Raw genomic sequence first — 18,684 nt, 5'->3', positions numbered from 1 at the left:
ATCCCACCCCAAAACCCCCTCCTCAAATCCCACTTCCAAACCCCCTCCTCAAAAACCCCACCTCAAAACCCCCTCCTCAAAACCCACCCCCAAACCCCCTCCTCCAAAATCCCTCCTCCAAAATCCTCCTCCAAACCCCCTCCTCAAAATCTCCTCCTTCAAATCCCCTCCTCAAATCCCACCTCAAAACCCCCTCCTCAAATCCCACTTCCAAACCCCCCTCCTCCAAACCCCCCTCCTCCAAAATCCCCTCCTTCAAATCCCCTTCCTCAAATCCCACCCCAAAACCCCTTCCACAAAACCCCCTCCTCAAATCCCACTTCCAAACCCCCTCCTCAAAAACCCCACCTCAAAAAACCCCACCTCAAAAACCCATCCCCCAAACCCCCTCCTCAAATCCCACCTCAAAACCCCATCCCCCAAACCCCATCCTCCAAATCCCACTTCCAAACCCCCTCCTCAAAAACCCCCTTCCTCAAATCCCCTTCCTCAAATCTCACCCCCAAACCCCCTCCTCCAAAATCGCCCTCCTCCAAAACCCCCACCTCAAAACCCCCTCCTCCAAACCCCCTCCTCAAATCACATTCCCAACCCCCCTCCTCAAAAACTCTCCTCAAAAACCCATCCCCTGAACCCCCTCCTCAAAATCCACCCCAACCCCCTCCTCAAATCCCACCCCCAAACCCCCTCCTCAAATCCCCTTCCTCAAATGCCCTTCCTCAAATCCCACCCCCAAACCCCCTCCTCCAAAATCCTCCTCAAAACCCCCACCTCAAAAACCCATCCCCCAAACCCCCCTCCTCAAATCCCACTCCCAAACCCCCTCCTAAAAAATCCTCCTCAAAAACCCATCCCCTGAACCCCCTCCTCAAAATCCACCCCCAAACCCCCTCCTCAAATCCTACCCTCAAAATCCCCTTCCTCAAATCCCCTTCCTCAAATCCCACCCCCAAACCCCCTCCTCCAAAATCCTCCTCAAAACCCCCACCTCAAAAACCCATCCCCCAAACCCCCCTCCTCAAAAACCCCTCCTCCAAAATCCCCTCCTTCAAAATCCCCCTCAAAACCCCCACCTCAAAACCCCCTCCTCAAAAACCCCCTCCTCAAATCCCACTTCCAAACCCCCTCCTCCAAAATCCCTCCTCCAAAATCCTCCTCAAAACCCCCACATCAAAAACCTCCTCCTCCAAACCCCCTCCTCAAAACCTCCTCCTTCAAATCCCCTCCTCAAATCCCACCTCAAAACCCCCTCCTCAAATCCCACCCCCAAACCCGCTCCTCCAAAATCCCTCCTCCAAAATCCCCCTCCTCCAAAATCCCACCTCAAAACCCCCTCCTCAAATCCCACTTCCAAACCCCCCTCCTCCAAACCCCCTCCTCCAAACCCCCCTCCTCCAAAATTCCTCCTCCAAAATCCCCTCCTTCAAATCCCCTTCCTCAAATCCCACCCCAAAACCCCCTCCACAAAACCCCCTCCTCAAATCCCACTTCCAAACCTCCTCCTCCAAAATCCCCTCCTTCAAACCCCCTCCTCAAATCCCACCCCAAAACCCCCTCCCCCAAACCCCATCCTCCAAATCCCACTTCCAAACCCCCTCTCAAATCCCACCCCAAAACCCCCACTCCAAAACCCCCACCCCAAAACCCCCTCCTCAGAATTCCCGTCTGGGTTCGGAGCTGCCGGTGCCTCCCGAGGGAGGGATTTGCAGGCAAAAGGGGCTCTGCTGGATTCCCGCTGATTCCAGAGCTGGGGGAATCCTGGGAAGCTCCCGAGGTTCCTCAAAAGATGGGAGAGGGAATTTTGGTGTGGGAGGGAATTTTGGTACGGGCAGACAGTGACAGGAAAAGGTGGAATGGGTTTAAACTGGGAATGGGGCAGGGATAGATGGGATTTTGGGGATGGAATTCCTCCCTGTGAAGGCTGGGATGGAATTCCCAGAGAAGCTGTGGCTGCCTCATCCCTGGAATTTTCCAAGGCCGGGTTGGACAGGGCTTGGAGCACCCTGGGATAGTGGGAAGTGCGGGGTGGGACTGGCTGAGCTCCCAAACCACTTCCATGATTCCCTAATCCCAAACCACTTCCATGATTCCCTAATCCCAAACCATTCCATGATTCCCTAATCCCGATGGATCCCAGCCTCGCCGAGAGCTCCTCATTCCCAGCGCCAGCCTTTCCCTTGGGAATCAGCAGCGCTTCCTTCCCAGCACAACCCTTCCCTCCAACATCCCCTTCTTTTTTTTCCAGCGCGATCCTCATCTCCAAAATCTCCTTTTTTTCCCCCAAAACAAGGTCTCCCTCCGACTCCCGTCCAGCTCCTGTATCCCGTCTCCAGGTTCAGCAACGTCAAATCCCTGCAGCACCTTTGCCGCTTCCGGATCCGGCAGCTGGTCCGGATCGATCACATTCCCGAGCTCCCGCTGCCCAAGTGAGTCCCGGGATGGATCCCAGGGGGGAATCCCGGGCATTCCCTCCCTCCTGAGCAGTGGGAAAGGGGATCTGGGAGCACGGCGAGGATTCCCGGAGGGAATAACTGACTTTTCCAGCCTTGGAGGAGGGTTTGTTTGGGAATGGGGTTTTGGAGAGGGGGTTTTGAGGAAGGATTTAGAGGAGGGAGTTTGGAGGTGGAATTTGGAGGGGGGATTTTTGAGGATGGGTTTTTGGGAATGGGGTTTTCCAGGAGGATTTGGAGGACGGAGTTTGGAGGTGGAATTTGGAGGAAGGCGGATTTGGAGGAGGGATTTTTGAGGATGGGATTTTTTGGAATGGGGTTTTCCAGTAGGATTTGGAAAAGGGAGTTTGGGGGTGGAATTTGGAGGAGGGATTTTTGAGGGTGGGGTTTCTTTGGGAATGGGATTTTGGAGGAGGATTTGGAGGAGGGAGTTTGGGGGTGGAATTTGGAGGAGGGATTTTTGAGGGTGGGGTTTCTTTGGGAATGGGATTTTGGAGGAGGATTTGGAGGAGGGAGTTTGGGGGTGGAATTTGGAGGAGGGATTTTTGAGGGTGGGGTTTCTTTGGGAATGGGATTTTGGAGGAGGATTTGGAGGAGGGAGTTTGGAGGTGGAATTTGGAGGAGGGATTTTTGAGGGTGGGGTTTCTTTGGGAATGGGGTTTTGGAGGAGGATTTGGAGAAGGGAGTTTGGGGGTGGAATTTGGAGGAGGGATTTTTGAGGATGGGATTTTTTTTTTGGGAATGGGGTTTTCCAGGAGGACTTGGAGGAGGGAGTTTGGAGGTGGAATTTGGAGGAGGGATTTTTGAGGATGGGTTTTTTTGGGAATGGGGTTTTCCAGGAGGATTTGGAGGACGGAGTTTGGGGGTGGAATTTGGAGGAGGGATTTTTGAGGGTGGGGTTTTTTTGGGAATGGGGTTTTGGAGGAGGATTTGGAGGAGGGAGTTTGGAGGAAGGCGGATTTGGAGGAGGGTGTCCTGCGGGGTTTAGGGATGCCGTGGGAATGCTGAGCAGCTCGGGAATGAGGCGTTCCCTGCCGTGCCGAAGCTTTGGGAAGCAGCTCCTGCTCCCGTGGAGGTGCTGGGCGGGCTGGGAAGAGGCTCTGCCTGGGAGAGGCTCCGGCTGCGCTCCGGGGAGGGCTGGGAAGAGGCTCCGGCTGTATTTTGGGAATGTTGGAGGTGCTGTGGCTCAGGGATCCGGCTCTTCCCGGTGTTTTTCCAGGCCCCTGATCTCCTACATCCGCAAGTTCTACTACTACGACCCGCAGGAGGAGGTTTACCTGTCCCTCAAGGAGGCCCAGCTCATCTCCCGACAGAAGCAGGAGCCGGAATCCTCCACGTAGCGGAGCTGCCGCGGCGCTGATGGTACGGGAATGGCACGGGAATGGTCTGGGAATGGCACGGGAATGGCACGGGAATGGCACGGGAATGGCACAGAAATGGTCTGGAGTGGTTTGGGATGGTCTGGAAATGGTCTGGGAATGGTCTGGAGTGGCTTGGAATGGTCTGGGATGGTCTGGGAATGACACAGGAATGGTCTGGGAATGGTCTGGAGTGGTTGGGATGGTCTGGGGATGGTCTGGAGTGGTTTGGGATGGTCTGAGGATGGTCTGGAGTGGCTTGGGATGGTCTGGGATGGTCTGGGAATGACACGGGAATGGTCTGGAGTGGTTTGGGATGATCGGGGAATGGTCTGGGGATGGTCTGGAGTGGTTTGGGAATGGTCTGGGAATGGTCTGGGAATGACACAGGAATGGTCTGGGGATGGTCTGGAGTGGTTTGGGATGGTCTAGAGTGGTCTGGGAATGGTTGGGAATGGTCTGGGAATGGTCTGGGGATGGTCTGGAGTGGTTTGGGATGGTCTGGGAATGGTCGGGAATGGTCTGGAGTGGTCTGGGAATGGTCTGGGAATGACACGGGAATGGCACGGGAATGGTCTGGAGTGGTTTGGGATGGTCTGGGAATGGTCTGGAGTGGTTTGGGATGGTCTGGGAATGGTCTGGGGATGACACGGGAATGGTCTGGGGATGGTTGGGAATGGCTTGGAAATGGTCTGGGAATGGTCTGGAGTGGTTTGGGATGGGAATGACACAGGAGTGCTCTGGGGATGGTCTGGGATGCCACAGGAATGACATGGGAATGGTCTGGAAAGGTCTGGGAATGCCACAGGAATGGTCTGGAGTGGTCTGGGAATGGTCTGGGATACCCTGGGAATGACATGGGAATGGTCTGGAGTAGTCTGGAATGGTTTGGGAATGGCCAGAATGGTCTGGGGATGGCATGGGAATGGTCAGGAATGGCATGGGAATGGTCTGGGATACCCTGGGAATGACATGGGAATGGTCTGGAGTGGTCTGGGAATGGTCTGGGAATGCCCAGGGAATGGTCTGGGAATGCTGCTCCTTCAGCCCAGGATCAGACCGCCATCCCTCTGTTCTCCTCCTCCCCCTGGAGGAGTCGTGGCCGCTCATTCCGTGGCCTTTTATCATTCCCAGCTTTTCTTCGGGAAAGGGAACAAGGTTTCCTGGCCTTTCACCATTCCCAAACTTTCCTTGGGAAAGGGGAACAGGATTCCATAGCCTTCCATAGCCTTTCCTTGGGAAGGCGCCTACCCCATTCCCATTCCCTGTCTCCTCCAAGCCCCAATCCCTCCCGATCCCACCTGATCCCAAATTCCTGATGTTTTTTCCCGGCAGGAATTTGGTTGTTGCCCTCCTGCCGCCCGAGCCCGGCCGTGGTGGGGAGGAGGAGGAGGAGGAGGAGGAGGCAGAATTCCTGCTGCTGCTGCTGCTGCTCCTGCTCTTTTCTCCGGAGGAGAGGGCCCAGCATTCCCGGGAAGCCCAGCAGAGCAGGATCTGGAGCCCCGGCTCCTGGGAAAAGGAATCCCAGGGGGGGAAACCCGAGCCCAGCCCCGCGGGATCCCCGCGGAACAAAGAACGTCACGGCGCCATTCCCGAGTTTTCCTGGAAGTTTTTCGTTTGGATGTCTCTGGATTTTGAGTTTTTTCGGCTTTTCAGCACGAGTTTAAAACGGATCCCGCTGGATTTTCCGAGCCCGCCTTGGGAATTCCAAGGTGTGGGGAGAGAGGGAGGAAAAGGGGGGAATTCTCTGGGAAGATCCGTCTGCTCCGAGGCGTCGTGGCAAGGCTTTGATCCGCACTGGAGAGCTGCAGATGGAGCCAGGGGGATGGAATGAGCCCCGGGAATGAGCCCCGGGAATGACCCTTGGGAATGACCCCCGGGAATAAAGTGTGGAGCTCTGAGCAGCTCCGCAGCTCCCCCACTTCCCAGGATTTGGGAAAAACGATCCAACCCCACCCAGGATGGAGCAGCTGAGCTTGGCAGGAACGTCCTGGGAAAAGCTGGAAGGAAGGAAGGAAGGAAGAGCGCGGGATGGGGTGGATCCAAAGGGAACATTCCCGGAGCAAACACTGGGAGGATTCCCCTGGATCCCTGGGAAGGTGGGAAAGCTGCTGCTGGAATTACTGGAGCTGTCCCCGGATCAAAGGAGCTTCCTGCAGGAATCCCGGTGGGATGGGCGCTTCCAGCCTCTCCCTGGCTCATTCCAGAGGCTGGGAATCGTGTGGTTTCCTTTGGAGCACCGAGGATTCTCCTGGAGCAGCTCCTCCCCTCCCTGAGACATCGGGAACAGCAAATCCCGGGAGAGTTGTGGCTCTTTCCCGGTTTTTTTGGGCACAAATTCCCCCCCTCGCCCCCTTCGGATCCCGCTCTGCTGCTCCATCCCCTGAGCAGGAATTCCGTGGTGGAGCTTCCAGCTGGGAATTCCGGAGAAGCCTCTTCCCTCCTGTTTCAAGGAGCTGCATCCCAGTGCTCTGAATCCAAGGAATTGCTCCATCCTGCTGGATCTGGGGATCCCCTGGGAGCTGCCAGGACCTTGGGGGATGATCCCAGTCCTGGAATTCCCGTGGATTTTAATGGAAAAACTCCTCTGACTGAGCTGCTTTTCCATGAAAGGTGCTACAAATCCCGCCCTCCCTGTCGCCTCCAGCTGGGATTTGGAGGGATAAAACCACAATCCTTAAAAAAAATTTCCATGTTTCCGGGTGAAACTGAGCTTCAAAATCCATGGAAATACCTCATTGGGAATGTGGGAGGGAAAACCTTCCCGAGAGCCAGGCCTGGGCCAGCTTCTTCCCAAAAAAACCCCCCGAGAGCCTGGAAAAAGGGAACAGGAAGAAGGTGTGGATGAGGGATGGATAATGGGATGCAGGAAGCTGGGAAGCTGTGAGCCTCTCCTGGGAGAATCCAGGGATTCTGGTGGGGGCGGCGTTCCCAGTCCTTCCTGCCCCGCTCCGGCATGGAGAGCTTTGGGAATGGGGAGCGGCAGAGCTGGGGGAGCACCGGGAATGGGAGCTGGGCTGCTTTTGGGGGGACGAAATGCCGGATCCTGCTCCGGGATGGGGCTGGGGAGAATTCCTGCAGCTCCGTTCCCAGTGTCCCATCCCTGTGTCCCAGGAACTCCCAGTGTCCCATCCCAGTGTCCCAGGGACTCCCAGTGTCCCATCCCAGTGTCCCAGGAGCTCTCCATGTCCCATCCCAGTGTCCCACCTCATCCCAGTGTCCCAGGAGCGCTCCATATCCCATCCCGGTGTCCCAGGGACTCCCAGTGTCCCATCCCTGTGTCCCACCTTATCCCAGTGTCCCAGGAACTTCCTGGGTCCCATCCCAGTGTCCCAGGAACTCCCAGTGTCCCGTCCCAGGAGCTCTCCATGTCCCATCCCAGTGTCCCAGGAACTCCCAGTGTCCCATCCCAGTGTCCCGTCCCAGGAGCTTCCAGTTTCCCATTCCAATGTCTCATCCCAGTGTCCCACCTTATCCCAATGTCCCAGGAGCTCTCCATGTCCCATCCCAGTGTCCCAGGAACTCCCAGTGTCCCATCCCAGTGTCCCATCCCAGTGTCCCATCCCAGTGTCCCATCCCAGTGTCCCGTCCCAGGAGTGCTCCATGTCCCATCCCTGTGTCCCAGGAACTCCCAGTGTCTCATCCCAGTGTCCCATCCCAGTGTCCCACCTTATCCCAGTGTCCCAGGAGCTCCCAGTGTCCCAGGAGCTGCCGGTGAGGGTGGATTTTAGGGACAGCAGCCGGATTTTAGGGACAACACTTGAATCCCACCTTCCCGTCCTTGCAGGATTTATCCCAACAATCCCACGGAGCTCCCGCTGTTCCTCGAACCTTGGGGGCAGCTTTTCCCAAATTCCGGCCGGAGGGGGAGGATTTGGATCTGAGATCATGGAGGAGGAGGCTGTGGGATCGGGAATGGGGGTGTGGGATCGGGAATGAGGGTATGGGATCGGGAACGGGGCTGTGGGATCGGGAACGGGGCTGTGGGATCGGGAATGGGGGTGTGGGATCGGGAATGAGGGTATGGGATCGGGAACGGGGCTGTGGGATCGGGAACGGGGCTGTGGGATCGGGAATGAGGGTGTGGGATCGGGAACGGGGCTGTGGGATCGGGAACGGGGCTGTGGGATCGGGAACGGGGCTGTGGGATCGGGAATGAGGCTGTGGGATCGGGAATGGGGCTGTGGGATCGGGAACGGGGCTGTGGGATCGGGAACGGGGCTGTGGGATCGGGAACGGGGCTTTCCCATGGATCCGTGGAGGCTCCTCAGCATTCCCAGGGCTCTGCTCCTCCTCTCCCTGCTCGGAGCCAGGAGCTGGAGCAGATCCATGGATCGGCCTCGCTCCGGGGCTGATGGAGCTGGATGAGATCCCAAAATGAAGCGGAACGAGCGGCCCGCTCCCGAAATCCATCGGGAAAAAGCTGCTCCCGCACCTCGGGGTGGGAGGGAGGCAGGGATTTGATCTGGGGAGGGCTGGGAATGATCCCGGGGTTTTAATCCGCGGCTGGAATGAGAGGAGGAACAGGGACAGGGGCTCCAGGGACATCTCCTGGATCGGGAATCCCTGTCCTGGATCGGGAATCCTTGTCCTGGATCGGGAATCCCTGTCCTGCATCGGGAATCCCTGTCCTGGTTTGGGATTTCCTGTCCTGGATCGGGAATCCTTGTCCTGGATCGGGAATCCCTGTCCTGGATCGGGAATCTCTGTCCTGGTTTGGGATTTCCTGTCCTGGATCGGGAATCCTTGTCCTGGATCGGGAATCCCTGTCCTGCATCGGGAATCCCTGTCCTGGTTTGGGAATCCCTGTCCTGGATCGGGAATCCCTGTCCTGGTTTGGGAATCCTTGTCCTGGATCGGGAATCCCTGTCCTGGTTTGGGAATCCCTGTCCTGGTTTGGGAATCCTTGTCCTGGATCGGGAATCCTTGTCCTGGATCGGGAATCCCTGTCCTGCATCGGGAATCCCTGTCCTGGTTTGGGATTTCCTGTTCTGGATCGGGAATCCCTGTCCTGCATCGGGAATCCCTGTCCTGGATCGGGAATCCTTGTCCTGGATCGGGAATCCCTGTCCTGGATCGGGAATCCCTGTCCTGGTTTGGGAATCCTTGTCCTGGATCGGGAATCCCTGTCCTGGTTTGGGAATCCCTGTCCTGGTTTGGGATTTCCTGTTCTGGATCGGGAATCCTTGTCCTGGATCGGGAATCCCTGTCCTGGATCGGGAATCCCTGTCCTGGTTTGGGAATCCTTGTCCTGGATCGGGAATCCCTGTCCTGGTTTGGGAATCCCTGTCCTGGTTTGGGAATCCTTGTCCTGGATCGGGAATCCCTGTCCTGGTTTGGGAATCCCTGTCCTGGTTTGGGATTTCCTGTTCTGGATCGGGAATCCCTGTCCTGGATCGGGAATCCCTGTCCTGCATCGGGAATCCCTGTCCTGGTTTGGGAATCCCTGTCCTGGATCGGGAATCCTTGTCCTGGATCGGGAATCCCTGTCCTGGATCGGGAATCCCTGTCCTGGTTTGGGAATCCCTGTCCTGGTTTGGGATTTCCTGTTCTGGATCGGGAATCCCTGTCCTGGATCGGGAATCCCTGTCCTGGTTTGGGAATCCCTGTCCTGGATCGGGAATCCCTGTCCTGCATCGGGAATCCCTGTCCTGGTTTGGGAATCCTTGTCCTGGTTTGGGAATCCCTGTCCTGGATCGGGAATCCTTTTCCTGGACTGGGACACCTTCCCAAATCCCCCTGGATTTTAGGAACTGAGGGATTTTTCCGTGTGCTTGAGCTCCTTTGGCTTTTGGGACCGGGGCGATTCCTGCGGTGGCTTTGGGGATTGTGGGATTTCTCCCAGTGCTCCCAGTGCTCCCAGTGCCACGGGCTGGGTGGGACCCCCCCTCCCAAAGATCCCTTGGGATCGCGGGGGGATCCCGGCAGCGCTGCCTCCGACTGTGCCTCCGGCTGCAAAGCACAACCAGTGCTCCCAGTGCTCCCAGTGCCGCCCTGGGGAGCTCCCAGTGCCGCCTTGGGGCATTCCCAGTGCTCCCAGTGCTCCCAGTGCCGCCCTGGGGAGCTCCCAGTGCCGCCTTGGGGCATTCCGAGTGCTCCCAGTGCTCCCAGTGCCGCCCTGGGGAGCTCCCAGTGCCGCCTTGGGGCATTCCCAGTGCTCCCAGTGCTCCCAGTGCCGCCCTGGGGAGCTCCCAGTGCCGCTTTGGGACATTCCCAGTGCTCCCAGTGCTCCCAGTGCCGCCCTGGGGAGCTCCCAGTGCCGCCTTGGGGAGCTCCCAGTGCCGCTTTGGGACATTCCCAGTGCTCCCAGTGCCACCCTGGGGCATTCCCAGTGCCACCCTGGGGCATTCCCAGTGCCGCCTTGGGGCATTCCCAGTGCTCCCAGTGCTCCCAGTGCCGCCCTGGGGAGCTCCCAGTGCCGCCTTGGGGCATTCCGAGTGCTCCCAGTGCTCCCAGTGCCGCCCTGGGGAGCTCCCAGTGCCGCCTTGGGGCATTCCCAGTGCTCCCAGTGCTCCCAGTGCCGCCCTGGGGAGCTCCCAGTGCCGCTTTGGGACATTCCCAGTGCTCCCAGTGCTCCCAGTGCCGCCCTGGGGAGCTCCCAGTGCCGCTTTGGGACATTCCCAGTGCTCTCAGTGCTCCCAGTGCCGCCCTGGGGAGCTCCCAGTGCCGCCTTGGGGAGCTCCCAGTGCCGCTTTGGGACATTCCCAGTGCTCCCAGTGCCACCCTGGGGCATTCCCAGTGCCGCCTTGGGGCATTCCCAGTGCTCCCAGTGCTCCCAGTGCCGCTTTGAGACATTCCGAGTGCTCCCAGTGCTCCCAGTGCCGCCCTGGGGAGCTCCCAGTGCCGCCTTGGGGAGCTCCCAGTGCCGCTTTGGGACATTCCGAGTGCTCCCAGTGCTCCCAGTGCCGCCTTGGGGCATTCCCGGTGCTCCCAGTACCACCCTGGGGAGCTCCCAGTGCCGCTTTGGGGCATTCCCAGTGCTCCCGGTGCCCAAAAATCCCACCCTGAGGTGCTCCCAGTGCCCCGAAATCCACCCTGGGGTGCTCCCAGTGCTCCCAGTACCACCCTGGGGAGCTCCCAGTGCCGCTTTGGGGCATTCCCAGTGCTCCCAGTGCCCAAAAATCCCACCCTGAGGTGCTCCCAGTGCCCCGAAATCCACCCTGGGGTGCTCCCAGTGCTCCCAGTACCACCCTGGGGAGCTCCCAGTACCCTAAAACCCCATCCTGGGGTTTCCCAGTGCTCCCAGTGCCCCAAAAAATCCACCTCCCAGTGCCACCCCGGGGTGCTCCCAGTGCTCCCAGTCCAGGCCTTCGCCCCAAAACGCCGGGAATTTCCCCGGATCCAGCCTCGCCTTTGGAGGAGGAACGAGCAGATTTCGGCAGCTCCCGGGATTTTGGGAAACACCCTTTGGAATTTCAGACAAACCCCCAAAAATGCAGCTTTTGCTTCATTTGCTCTTCTTTCCCCCCCCTCCTTTTTTAATTTATTTTTTATTAAAATTTGAATTTTTAATTTTTAATTTTTCATTTTAATTTTTTTATTTTTTATTTTAATTAATTTTTTGATTTTTAAAATTTTCATTTTAATTTTTAATTTGTATTTTAAAAATTATTTTTATTTTTATTTTTTATTTTTTTATTTTTTATTTTTTATTTTATTTTAATTTTTATTTTTCATTTTTCATTTTTATTTTAATTGTTATTTTTTATTTTTATTTTTTTATTTTTAATTTTAAATTTTTAAAATGTTTAATTTTCTTTAATTTTTATTTTTTTAATTTCCATTTTTAATTTCCGTTTTTAATTTCAGCTTTTCATTTCCATTTTGAATTTCAATTCTTAATTTCAATTTTTGGGTTTTTCTTTTTTTTTTGGTGCGTGCTTAATTTATTCAAATAGTGGCTGTATAATTTATTTTCGTAAACTATGAGAGCAAAGGTGACTAGATGGTTTAAAAAAGAAAAATGCCAAGGAAAAGAAAATTTAAAAAATGAAATAAAATGAAAATTAAAAAAAATAAAAATAAAAAATAGAAATAGAAATAGAAATAAAAATAAAAAATAAAAATAAAAATTAAAAATAAAAATAGAAATAAAAAAATAAAAATAAAAAATAAAAATAAAAATTAAAAATAAAAATAGAAATAAAAAAATAAAAATAAAAATGAAATAAAAAAATAAAAATAAAAATTAAAATTAAAATAAAAATTAAATTAAAATTAAAAATAAAATAAAAAAATGAAAATAAAAAAATAGAAATAAAAATAAAAATGAAAAATAAAAATAAAAAATAAAAATAAAAATTAAAAAGTAAAAATAAAAATAAAAATTTTAAAAAATAAAAATAAAAATTAAAAAAATAAAAATAAAAATAAAATTTTAAAAAAGCCCAAACGGACTTTGCAGGCCAATCTTTCCCACTTAATGACAAAGAATTAATTAAGAAGAATTAATGAAGAAGAATGCTTTTTGATAGGAGCCCCAAAGGCACTTTCTGGGTGCGTTTGGTTATTTTTGGGGCCGCGCTGCGGCTGCTGTGTAAATATTGTATTTCTAGGCATGCTTGGCCTCTCCCTGCGGGGTTTTAGCATCTGCTGCCGTGCGATTCCTGCATTTTGGGGCCTTTTGGGGCAGATTTTATTTTTTTGGGGGGAGATTTTGGGTTTTTTTTTTTTTTTCCTACGGGCTCAGCGAGGCGGAGCTGCCGCGGTGTTTGTAAAACTCCTTTCTAGCGCCGGGTTTTGGGGTTTTTTTGGGGTGGGCGGGGTGGGAAGGGAAGAGGGAAGGGTTTGAAATAAAAGGATTGGAAATGGTTGGAATTTGTGGTGCGCTTGGAATCCCTGACCCCCCTCCGGGTCCTTTTTGGCCCCTTTTGGCTCCTTTTTTGGGGCATCCTGGTGGCCAAAATCCAGCGGGGAGCTCGGGGTGCCCTTCCCGGGGTGCTCCTGGCACCCCAAAACCCATCCGGGAGCTCTGGGTGCTCCCCTGGGGTGTTCCTGGCACCCCAAAACCCATCCGGGAGCTCCCAATGCCCCCCTGGCTGCTCCTGGCACCCCAAAACCCATCCGGGAGCTCCCAATGCCCCCCTGGGCTGTTCCTGGCACCCCAAAACCCATCCGGGAGCTCGGGGTGCCCTTCCGGGGGTGCTCCTGGCACCCCAAAACCCATCCGGGAGCTCCCAATGCCCTTCCTAGGGTGCTCCTGGCACCCCAAAACCCATCCGGGAGCTCCCACTGCCCCCCTGGCTCCTCCTGGCACCCCAAAACCCATCCGGGAGCTCGGGGTGCCCTTCCTGGGGTGTTCCCGGTGTCCCCAAACTCCAGCAGGGACCTCCCAGTGCCCCAAAATATTTTCGAGGGCAGCTCTTGGTGCCCACCCCAGGTGCTCCCAGTGCCCAGAGCCGCATTGGGGGAGCTCTGGGTGCCCCCTGGGGTGTTCCTGGCACCCCAAAACCCATCCGGGAGCTCTGGGTGCCCTTCCCGGGGTGTTCCTGGCACCCCAAAACCCATCCGGGGGCTCGGGGTGCCCTTCCCGGGCTGCTCCTGGCACCCCAAAACCCATCCGGGGGCTCGGGGTGCCCTTCCCGGAGTGTTCCTGGCACCCCAAAACCCATCCGGGAGCTCCCAATGCCCCCCTGGCTGCTCCTGGCACCCCAAAACCCATCCGGGAGCTCCCAATGCCCCCCTAGGGAGCTCCTGGCACCCCAAAACCCATCCGGGAGCTCTGGGTGCCCTTCCCGGGGTATTCCTGGCACCCCAAAACCCATCCGGGAGCTCTGGGTGCCCTTCCCGGGGTATTCCTGGCACCCCAAAACCCATCCGGGAGCTCTGGGTGCCCTTCCCGGGCTGCTCCTGGCACCCCAAAACCCATCCGGGAGCTCTGGGTGCCCCCCTGGGGTGTTCCTGCCACCCCAAAACCCACCTGGGGGAGCTCCCAATGCCCCCCTAGGGTGCTCCTGGCACCCCAAAACCCACCTGGGGGAGCTCCCAGTACCCCCAAAGCCCCCGGGCTGCTCCCAGTTCCAGCGCTCCTGTGGGGTGGGGTGAGACCCCCAAGGCTGGAGATGCCCAGATCCCCCCTTTACCTCCCAAATCCCCCCCCGTGCCCCTCCCCAGCCCCTTCCCCACCCTCGGGAGCCGCGCTTGGACCCCCTCCCCCCCCACCCCCAAATTTTCCCTCCCCCCCAAATCCTCCCCGGGCGCTTTGAACGCCCCCGACCGCGGCAGATCAAAGGCGGCGGCGGCGACTGAAGGGGGCTGGGGGAGGGGTGGGTTTGGGGAGCCTTCATCCCCCTCATCCCCCTCCTCATCCCCCTCATCCCCCTCCTCCTCCTCCTGCATCGCCGGGAGGGTTTGGGGTCCCCGCCCTTGGGGCCAGGGGACAAAGCCGCCTGTGCCAGGGCCGGACGGGCACGGGCGGCGGCGTCTGGGGCTTCCTCTTGGGGTTTTTTTTTTGGGGTCCATTGGCTGCCGGCGGCCCCTGACCCACCGGCACCGCCGGGATGGGGAACGCGGCGGATTTGGGGTCCCCGGGATGGGGATCGAAGCGGATTTGGGGTCTCCGGGATGAGGAAATAGGGCGGATTTGGGGTCGCCGGGATGGGAAATAGGGCGGATTTGGGGTCCCCCGGGATGGGAATAGGGAGGATTTGGGGTCCCCGGGATGGGGAACGGGGCGGATTTGGGATCTCCGGGATGAGGAATAGGGAGGATTCGGGGTCCCTGGGATGAGGAACGGGGCGGATTTGGGGTCCCCGGGATGGGAAATAGGGAGGATTTGGGGTCCCTGGGATGAGGAACGGGGCGGATTTGGGGTCCCCGGGATGAGGGGCGGATTTGGGGTCCCTGGGATGGGGAATGGGGCGGATTTGGGGTCTCCGGGATGAGGATCGAAGCGGATTTGGGGTCCCCGTGATGGGGCGGATTTGGGGTCCCCGGGATGGGAAACAGGGAGGATTTGGGGTCCCCGGGATGGGAAATAGGGAGGATTTGGGGTCTCCGGGATGGGGATCAAAACGGATTTGGGGGTCCCCCGGGATGAGGGGCGGATTTGGGGTCTCCGAGATGGGAAATAGGGCGGATTTGGGGTCCCCGGGATGGGAAACAGGGAGGATTTGGGGTCCCCGGGATGGGAAATAGGGAGGATTTGGGGTCTCCGGGATGGGGATCGAAGCAGATTTGGGGTTCCCTGGGATGGGGATCGGGGCGGATTTGGGGTCCCCGGGATGGGAAACAGGGAGGATTTGGGGTCTCCGGGATGGGGCGGATTTGGGGTTGCCGAGATGGGAAATAGGGCAGATTTGGGGTCCCTGGGATGGAGAATAGGACCGATTTGGGGTCACCGGGATGGGGAACAAGGCGGATTTGGAGTCCCTGGGATGGGAAATAGGGAGGATTTGGGGTCTCCGGGATGGGGATCTAAGCGGATTTGGGGTCCCCGGGATGGGAAATAGGGCAGATTTGGGGTCCCTGAGATGGGAAATAGGGCGGATTTGGGGTCCCGGGGATGGAGAATAGGGCCGATTTGGGGTCACAGGGATGGGGAACGAGGCGGATTTGGAGTCCCTGGGATGGGAAATAGGGCGGATTTGGGGTCCCCGGCCTTGGGGGTAGATTTGAGATCCGCCGGGTTGGGGATCGAAGCAGATTTGGGGTCCCCGGCCTTGGGGTGGATTTGAGATCCGCCGGGTTGGGGATCGAAGCAGATTTGGGGTCCCCGGCCTTGGGGGTGGATTTGAGATCCGCCGGGTTGGGGATCGAAGCAGATTTGGGGTCCCCGGCCTTGGGGTGGATTTGGGGTCCCCGAGATGGGAAATAGGGAGGATTTGGGGTCCCCGGGATGGGGATCGAAGCGGATTTGGGGTCCCCGAGATGGGAAATAGGGAGGATTTGGGGTCCCCGGGATGGGGATCGAAGCGGATTTGGGGTCCCCGCAGCCCCGGAGAGGCTTTGGGGTGGTGCTGAACGCAGCACCCCGGGAATGCGCCCACGACACGAGGGGGACCCGTGGGGGGGTCCAGGGCACCCCCTCGCTGCCCCCACGGCTCCCCCCCCCCAAAAAATGCCGCTTTTGTCCGGCCGCCTCCGAGCGGGCCTGGAAAAGCCCCAACGTGGCTGGAGCTGCGCAGGAGTTTATTTTTAACGTCTCATTAGCATCTCATTAGCATCTCATTAGCATCAGAAAGCGGCGCGTTTCCCGCGGCCCCCGGACAAAAGGCGCTTTCTTCCCGCTCCGCCTCCCCCCGACCCCAATCCCGCCGGGGCCGCTGCGGCCCCCGGGACCCCCGAACGCGCCCCCGGCCCCCACGGGGTCACTGAAACGGGGGGACACCGGGGGGGCTCCTGGGGGTGCCCACCCTGTGCCGGAAATCCCGTTAGGGTCAGGGCGCTGCTCCCCGTCCCGGGGAACCCAAATCTGCCCCATCCCAGGGACCCCAAATCTGCCCCATTTCCCAGCCCAGGAAACCCAAAATGCCCCACTCCCCAGTCCGGGGACCCCAGATCTGCCCCATCCCGGGGACCCCAAATCTGCCCCATTTCCCAGCCCGGGGACCCCAAATCTGCCCCATTTCCCAGCCCAGGAAACCCAAAATGCCCCACTCCCCAGCCTGGGGACCCCAAATCTGCCCCATTTCCCAGCCCGGGGACCCCAAATCTGCCCCATTTCCCATCCCAGGAACCCCAAATCTGCCCCATCCCAGGAACCCCAAATCTGCCCCATTTCCCAGGCCGGGGATCCCGAATCTTCCCCATTTCCCATCCCGGGGACCCCAAATCTGCCCCATCCCGGGAAACCCAAAATGCCCCACTCCCCAGCCCGGCGATCCCGAATCCGCCCCATCCTGGGGACTCCAAATCTGGGGACACCGGGGATCCTGAATCTTCCCCATTTCCCATCCCGGCAACCCCAAATCTGCCCCATCCCGGGGACTCCAAATCCACCCCACTCCCCATCCCGGCAACCCCAAAATGCCCCTCTCTCCATCCCGGGGACCCCAAATCTGTCCCACTCCCCATCCCGTGGATCCCATCCCTAAATCCCTAAATCCCATCCCTAATGCCCCAGCCACAGGGCTGGGACTGACCCAGAGGTGGGGATGGGGTGTCCGAGCCCCCCCCCAGTTTGGGGCCGGGTGCTGTGGGGGATGTGGGGTGGGGGTACTGCCCCTCCTCGCCCGTGCTCATCCCAATGCGCTGCGGGAAATGTGGGAGCAAGGGAAACTGAGGCACGGGATGCGGACATCCGAGGGAAACTGAGGCACAGCCCAGGATTAGTCCAAGGGAAACTGAGGCACAGCCCAGGGCCACGCCAATGCAGCAGAGGCCGGGTGTGGGGCCGTGCTCGGGGATCCGAGGGCGGGCGCGGTGCCCGGTGTCCCCGGCCGGGTCACGCCAGGCGCTGGCAGCGCCCCAGGGGTCACCGGGCCACGCTGGGCCTGGCACCGGCGCCGCTCCGAGCTAACATTTACCCAGCCTGGAGGGCTTGGCTGCCGCCCTGGGAAAGGCCGTGCCCAGGCCAGGGTCAGCAGCCCGCTGCCTGCAGGGGGGACAGCCGGGGCCACCCACCCCCTGAAGAGCCACGGTGCCACCGCAGCCCTGGGCACTGCCAGCGGCACCCCTGGGAGCTCCACGGATCCCCAGAAATGTGGGAGAGGGGAAGGGGGTGAGGGATGGAGGGATGGAGGGATGGATGGATGGATGGATGGATGGAGGGATGGGTGGATGGAGGGATGGATGGATGGATGGAGGGATGGGTGGATGGAGGGATGGGTGGATGGAGGGATGGATGGAGGGATGGGTGGATGGAGGGATGGATGGAGGGATGGAGGGATGGATGGAGGGATGGATGGATGGATGGATGGAGGGATGGGTGGATGGAGGGATGGATGGATGGATGGAGGGATGGATGGAGGGATGGATGGATGGAGGGATGGGTGGATGGGTGGATGGAGGGATGGAGGGATGGGTGGATGGAGGGATGGGTGGATGGAGGGATGGATGGAGGGATGGGTGGATGGAGGGATGGATGGAGGGATGGAGGGATGGATGGAGGGATGGATGGATGGATGGATGGAGGGATGGATGGAGGGATGGGTGGATGGAGGGATGGATGGATGGAGGGATGGATGGAGGGATGGATGGATGGATGGATGGATGGATGGGTGGAGGGATGGATGGATGGATGGATGGATGGATGGATGGAGGGATGGATGGAGGGATGGATGGAGGGATGGATGGATGGATGGATGGAGGGATGGATGGAGGGATGGGTGGATGGAGGGATGGATGGATGGAGGGATGGATGGAGGGATGGATGGATGGATGGATGGATGGGTGGAGGGATGGATGGATGGATGGATGGATGGATGGATGGATGGATGGAGGGATGGATGGAGGGATGGAGGGAGGGATGGAGGGATGGAGGGATGGATGGAGGGAGGGATGCAGGGATGGATGGAGGGATGGAAGGAGGGAGGGAGGGATGGATGGATGGATGGATGGATGGATGGATGGAGGGATGGATGGATGGATGGAAGGAGGGATGGACGGAGGGATGGAGGGATGGAAGGACCGATGCATGGATGGAAGGAGGATTTGGAGCGGAGCCGGGTGCGAGGCGCAGGTGGGAGGCGGGATGCAGGGTGAGGATGCAGGGTGAGGATGCAGGGTGAGGATGCAGGGTGAGGATGCAGGGCGAGGATGGCGGGAGGGATGGAGGAGGAGGAGGAGGAGGAGGAGGGAAGCAGAGGGATGGGGCTGGCGGGGTCCCGGGGGGGCCGGGCGGAGGGGAGGGCGGTGGCGGGGTCCGGGTGGGGCCGGGGGCCCCCTCCCGTCGCCGCTCACATGACGCCGCTCCCGGGATGCGCCGGGCGGCGCCG

General features: G+C 57.8%; 3 protein-coding genes across 6 annotated transcripts in view; all 3 read left to right on the top strand.

Annotated features, from left to right (window-relative positions):
- Positions 1–5,381, top strand: part of SOCS7 (suppressor of cytokine signaling 7) — a 27,716-nt gene extending 22,335 nt beyond the window's left edge. Inside the window, 3 exon segments of the mRNA XM_048318520.1 lie at positions 2,291–2,426; positions 3,670–3,812; positions 5,144–5,381. Of these exon segments, the coding sequence (XP_048174477.1) occupies positions 2,291–2,426; positions 3,670–3,790 (257 nt within the window). The 3' untranslated portion in view covers positions 3,791–3,812; positions 5,144–5,381.
- Positions 5,382–6,552: 1,171 nt separating this feature from the next.
- On the top strand, positions 6,553–7,759 carry LOC125333104 (MAGE-like protein 2). Of its 4 annotated transcripts, none has more exons than XM_048318758.1 (3): positions 6,553–6,922; positions 7,168–7,351; positions 7,396–7,759. In XM_048318758.1, exons 1-3 carry the CDS (start codon positions 6,553–6,555, stop codon positions 7,745–7,747), a joined length of 906 nt encoding a protein of 301 aa, XP_048174715.1. In that variant the 3' UTR covers positions 7,748–7,759. The 4 variants fall into 4 exon arrangements, with proteins under 4 accessions (XP_048174715.1, XP_048174705.1, XP_048174725.1 ...); XM_048318748.1 differs by having other exon boundaries at positions 6,553–6,933; positions 7,161–7,351; XM_048318768.1 differs by having other exon boundaries at positions 6,584–7,226; positions 7,263–7,351.
- Positions 7,760–8,319: 560 nt separating this feature from the next.
- LOC125334795 lies at positions 8,320–14,056 on the top strand. Its single transcript, XM_048321971.1, has 3 exons — positions 8,320–9,322; positions 9,523–10,139; positions 14,033–14,056. Exons 1-3 carry the CDS (start codon positions 8,320–8,322, stop codon positions 14,054–14,056), a joined length of 1,644 nt encoding a protein of 547 aa, XP_048177928.1.
- The last annotated feature ends 4,628 nt before the right edge of the window (positions 14,057–18,684 follow it).

The sequence above is a fragment of the Corvus hawaiiensis genome, chromosome 1, assembly GCF_020740725.1.
Source record: "Corvus hawaiiensis isolate bCorHaw1 chromosome 1, bCorHaw1.pri.cur, whole genome shotgun sequence".
Taxonomy (NCBI): Eukaryota; Metazoa; Chordata; class Aves; order Passeriformes; family Corvidae; genus Corvus; species Corvus hawaiiensis.
This window is presented reverse-complemented; position numbering and strand designations above follow the sequence as displayed.

Bases quoted from the DNA above. Each gene is read 5' to 3' on its own strand.
- LOC125333104 (XM_048318740.1), top strand. From the start codon at position 6,765: ATGGAGAGCTTTGGGAATGGGGAGCGGCAGAGCTGGGGGAGCACCGGG. The intron at 7,352-7,395 runs GTCCCATCCCAG...TCCCAGTGTCCC, and splicing joins TCCCAGTGTCCCATCCCAGT to GTCCCAGGAGTGCTCCATGT.
- LOC125334795 (XM_048321971.1), top strand. From the start codon at position 8,320: ATGAGAGGAGGAACAGGGACAGGGGCTCCAGGGACATCTCCTGGATCG. The intron at 9,323-9,522 runs GTTTGGGAATCC...ATCCTTTTCCTG, and splicing joins GATCGGGAATCCCTGTCCTG to GACTGGGACACCTTCCCAAA. The intron at 10,140-14,032 runs GTGCCACCCTGG...CGACCGCGGCAG, and splicing joins GCCACCCTGGGGCATTCCCA to ATCAAAGGCGGCGGCGGCGA.